The sequence below is a fragment of the Neltuma alba genome, unplaced genomic scaffold (genome assembly GCF_004799145.2).
Source record: "Neltuma alba isolate B1F8T4 unplaced genomic scaffold, ASM479914v2 tig00001361_pilon, whole genome shotgun sequence".
NCBI classification, from domain to species: domain Eukaryota; kingdom Viridiplantae; phylum Streptophyta; class Magnoliopsida; order Fabales; family Fabaceae; genus Neltuma; species Neltuma alba.
The window spans coordinates 55,176-59,570 of NW_021632432.1; the positions used below are offsets into that span (position 1 = coordinate 55,176).

The 4,395-nt window shown below is 35.1% G+C and overlaps 1 protein-coding gene across 1 annotated transcript; it reads right to left on the bottom strand.

Annotated features, from left to right (window-relative positions):
- Positions 1–242: 242 nt before the first annotated feature.
- LOC114756006 (probable DNA-directed RNA polymerase subunit delta) lies at positions 243–644 on the bottom strand. The gene is made up of 2 exons (XM_028944915.1): positions 565–644; positions 243–482 (listed from the first exon to the last, which is right to left on the bottom strand). Exons 1-2 carry the CDS (start codon positions 623–625, stop codon positions 310–312), a joined length of 234 nt encoding a protein of 77 aa, XP_028800748.1. The 5' UTR covers positions 626–644; the 3' UTR covers positions 243–309.
- Positions 645–4,395: the final 3,751 nt, after the last annotated feature.

Consider the following 4,395-nt stretch of genomic DNA (forward strand, 5'->3'; position numbering starts at 1 on the left):
ATGCAAGTAACCTAAACCATGGTTATCAAAATGAGATACGAATCGTGAATCGAAAGCCGATTTTTTGAATCTTGAATCGTAACGTATCGTGAATCGTAAGATTCATGAATAACTATTAAGGATGATATATAAGTAATTTTTGTATAAAAAGATATCAAAAGTTTGTAAATATTAGTTATTTTAGACTCTAAAAAAAAATATAAAAACCAACATATGAAATTCTAAAGACAAATAGTCCTCAAAATCAATTCACAAAATCAAAATCCTAGCTTAAAAAGACTAAAATCACTGAACATAAAATTCAATTCCTCATTCATCATCTCCAAGATCAATGTCACTCAATTCATGATCATCCTCCATTAACAATGTCACTTCTTCATCATCCTCCTCTTCCCCATCTTCAGCATCATCTTCATTCTCATTCTCTTGTCTTACTATAGATTTTCCTTTGTTATTGGCTTTGGCATTCAAGTTTCTTGGACCTATGGGAAAAAAAACTTAATAAGTATGATGGTATATATTTAAACTAAAAATTAACTTAAGTTTAGCTTTGAAATATTATACCTCTCTTTCTTTTTTTACTTGGAGCTCCTTCATCAAGAGTAAAACTCTCATGTATGTCCATCCATGACCCGTCCACTGGCAAGCATGGATTTTCTTTTTTAGTGATCCACTCATCATCAGATTCAATATCTGATAAACAGATTGGATCATATGTCTCTCCTTTTTCCTCTCTAATCTTTTGTCTCATCTCAAGTTGAAGGTTGTACTTGACAAATACAAGTGCATTTAACCTTTGTTGTTCTAAATGATTTCTTCGCTTAGTATGCACTTGATCAAATGTGCTCCAATTTCTTTCACATCCACTAGCACTACACGTGAGACTCAAAATCCTCATAGCTATCTTTTGCAACTCCTTGCCCTCTCCTCCATAACTTTCCCACCAAAGAGCTAAAAAAGGATACAATAATGAGAAATGATTTCAAAAATTCATATTTATTATTAAGATTAAAAATTACAGTCTTCTAAATAGAATAGACTATAGACTAGAGAATGGTACCAGGTTGCTTTTTGTTTCTAGTATCTATTGCCATGCTCCTTCCAAAAAGCCCCTTAGCAGACTTAAATGCTTCAAGTTGTTGATCAACTAAAAATCTTGTCTTTCTATCCGGAATCATTCTCTCAATAGTTTCATATAAACCAAAATAAACTTCCTGGTCCGCATTAAATTTTTCATCATAATGAAACCTACGAAAATAACAAATAAATTATGTTTTTCTAAGTTCTAACATACAATTAAACAATAATATTTAAATTTTAAAGTGTATAAAACTTACTTAGGATTAAGAAAGTAGGCAACCGCATGGAGGGGTCTATGTAATTGCAAAGTCCAACGAATATCAATGATCTTCCATATTTTTTTATACCTTGATTCCTTCTTTTCAAAATTGTCAGCAATCTCTTCTTTGGCTCTATCCATTGCTTCATAAATATATGGCATAGTAGGTTTAGAGTCACCATCTACAAGTCTTAAAACTTTTACAAGTGGACTCACACACTTTAAACAATATTTGATGGAACTCCAAAATCTAGAATCCCCAAAAACCATGTCCACCACTTGCTTGCCCTCACTTTTACTAGCAAAAGTACTAGAAATCCAATAATTTGAAGCAAACATGGTTCAAAGAGCATTTTTTTGTTGCAATATACAACTTAGTGTAAGATAAGCTGTTGCAAACCTTGTCACTGCCGGTCTAGCTAATTCTTTTACTTTAGAATACTTTCTATACAAGTTAAGGACCCATGTATGCCTATAAATGAAGGTTGTTATTTTCTTTGCATTGGTGATGGTATTATAAAATACTGGAAGTTGCCCAATGTCTTCAAGGATTAAGTCAAGACAGTGTCTGCACAAGGGGACCAAAATAATTTTGTTCTCTTCTCTTCTAACATCTTCCCTGCTGCCACGAGATTTGACACACCATCTATCACAACTTGTACCACATTATCCTCCCCAATTTCCTCAACCAAATTGTCTAGTAATTCAAACATTTGTTTAGCATCCTTAATCACACTACTTGTATCCACTGACTTTAGAAAAACTGTTCCACTAGGACTGTTAACTAAAAAATTAGTAAGAGACCTTCCTTTACCATCAGTCCAACCATCACATATCAAGGTACAACCCCATTTCTCCCATTCCTTCTTATACTTTGCTAAACTTTCTTGAATTTTATCAACTGCTTTTTTCAAGTGAGAAACTCTCACCTCATGATAACTTGGAGGTTTCAAACCCCTACCATATTCACCAACAGATTTTAACATTTGAATGAATAGTGGACTTCTCACCAAATTAAATGATAAAGCATTACCATAGATGCATTTACAAATATCTTGAATTACTAACTCTCTATCTTTTACCATCTCATTCATTGTTTTCTGTTTGGTAGTTTTTGATGTCCCTTCCTTCCCCTTAGCATCTTGAGCAGTTGCCTCTTCAAATACTTCAACACTACTGGCATCTTTACTTTTTTCTCTATTTTCTAACATTTTAACAACAACTTTTTCACTTCATCAGGAACACTTGTACAAGGACTCACATTCTCTCTAGTTCCAGCCAAATGATGTTTCATCAGCTACCCCACCCCAACATTGATGTGAACAGTATTTGCATTTAACCATAAGTCTATGGGGAGGAACACTTTCAAAGTGATTCCATGTAATATCAGCTTCCTTTTTTTTCTTATTCTGATTCTGACTCATTTTTCCTACCTTCACAATATAATATCCAATAGAAGCAAAAAAGAAGCAGGAAAAAATTACTAAATAGGAGTAGAATGGACCCCAATCAACCAGCAAGTCAGCAACAGTATAGAGTGGACCACTGCCTTCAATTTTTAAACTTTTTGACCAAAAAGGACCAGTAGAAGAGGAGAAAAAATGCAACCGTGGGGCACAAGATACAGAACGTGAAGAACAGAGCAGATGGGAATAAAAAAATAGGGTTTCACATGCTTATAATTCAATTTGCAGCAGTTTCTCCCTTTAAATAACAAAAAAATCGGAAAAACAAAAAAGGGGGTATTATCATGTCGGTCGCGCACAGATACGGGTCGAATCCGTGCGACCCAACAGAGCCCAGAATCGTGCGATCCACCGACGTCGCACGATTGCGACGTGAATCGCGCGATTCAGATGGCAAAGGATACACTGGGAGATTCGTATCTCCCAGTGTGCAATCTGTAGCATATCGTGCGATTCGAATCTCGAATCGCATGATACTAATAACCATGACCTAAACTATAAAAAAGATTTTTGATTTGATAATTGTTAAGTAAACAACTTGAATTAAATTAAAATTAAAATACTTTTTTTTGTTTTTATATAAAAATGATTAACATGAATGAAGATTAAAGAAATGAAAATGAGACACACAAATAACAATAATAATAATCAATCCTCCAATTCAACAATATAGGCAATCATCACTCTAAAAGATGTGGGAGTTAAAACAATGAATTAAGAATTATAATTAAGCTTGTAATCCAACAACCGAGCCACCTCGAGTTGCCACAAAATATTTTCCTAAAATCCCAACTTACTAACTGCAACCAGAATAGTAAAATGGGATTAAGGATGCTAAAAACCAATGCTTAATTAGAACTCTTAAATCCAAAATAACAGAATTAAAGCTAGCAAGAGACAAGATGATCCAAAATTCCAAGCCACCTCAGAAAATCACAATATATTAACTCCAAATCAATACAAATGTCATAACCACAACATTATAATTGAAATTAAAGTTATAAACAGCCCAATGTCACATGCTAAGCAATAATTCAGTTACAATAATCTCCAAATATAATCAGATTAAGCAATAAATTATCCCAACAATCAGAAAAACTATCCTAAGACCTAGGAATTGTTAAACAATTATTGAGTAAGAAATTAAAGCAACTAAAACTCCCTTTGAAGATCCAAGCTCCTGCCATTCTTGTTGAATTGGAAGATTATACAACCTTAGCCCCGGATTGCCACGAGGAATGCCATATTCAGAATTCTACCATATCCAGCCATGAAGAATATCGAAGAAAGAGTGAAGAAAACTGTCAAGCTTCTCTGGTTCTCCTTCAAGTCGTCACTCTCCCTTGATCCTCTGATTTTGTCGCAACGCAGAGAGGGAGAAGATGATCGCCGTCAACCTCTGCCTCTCTCCCTCTCTCCGCTCGTCCACACCCGCGCTCTGTTCTCTCTTTTATTTCGTCATGTTCTCTTGCTGCCATTGCTGATCTGTCTTCCCCAGGCAGTTTCAAACGGAGAAGATGAGGAATGCTCCTTGGACTTGCGCCGTCAGCCCTCTGCTCGCTGGTTCGTGCGTGCCCCTCCTCTGTTTTA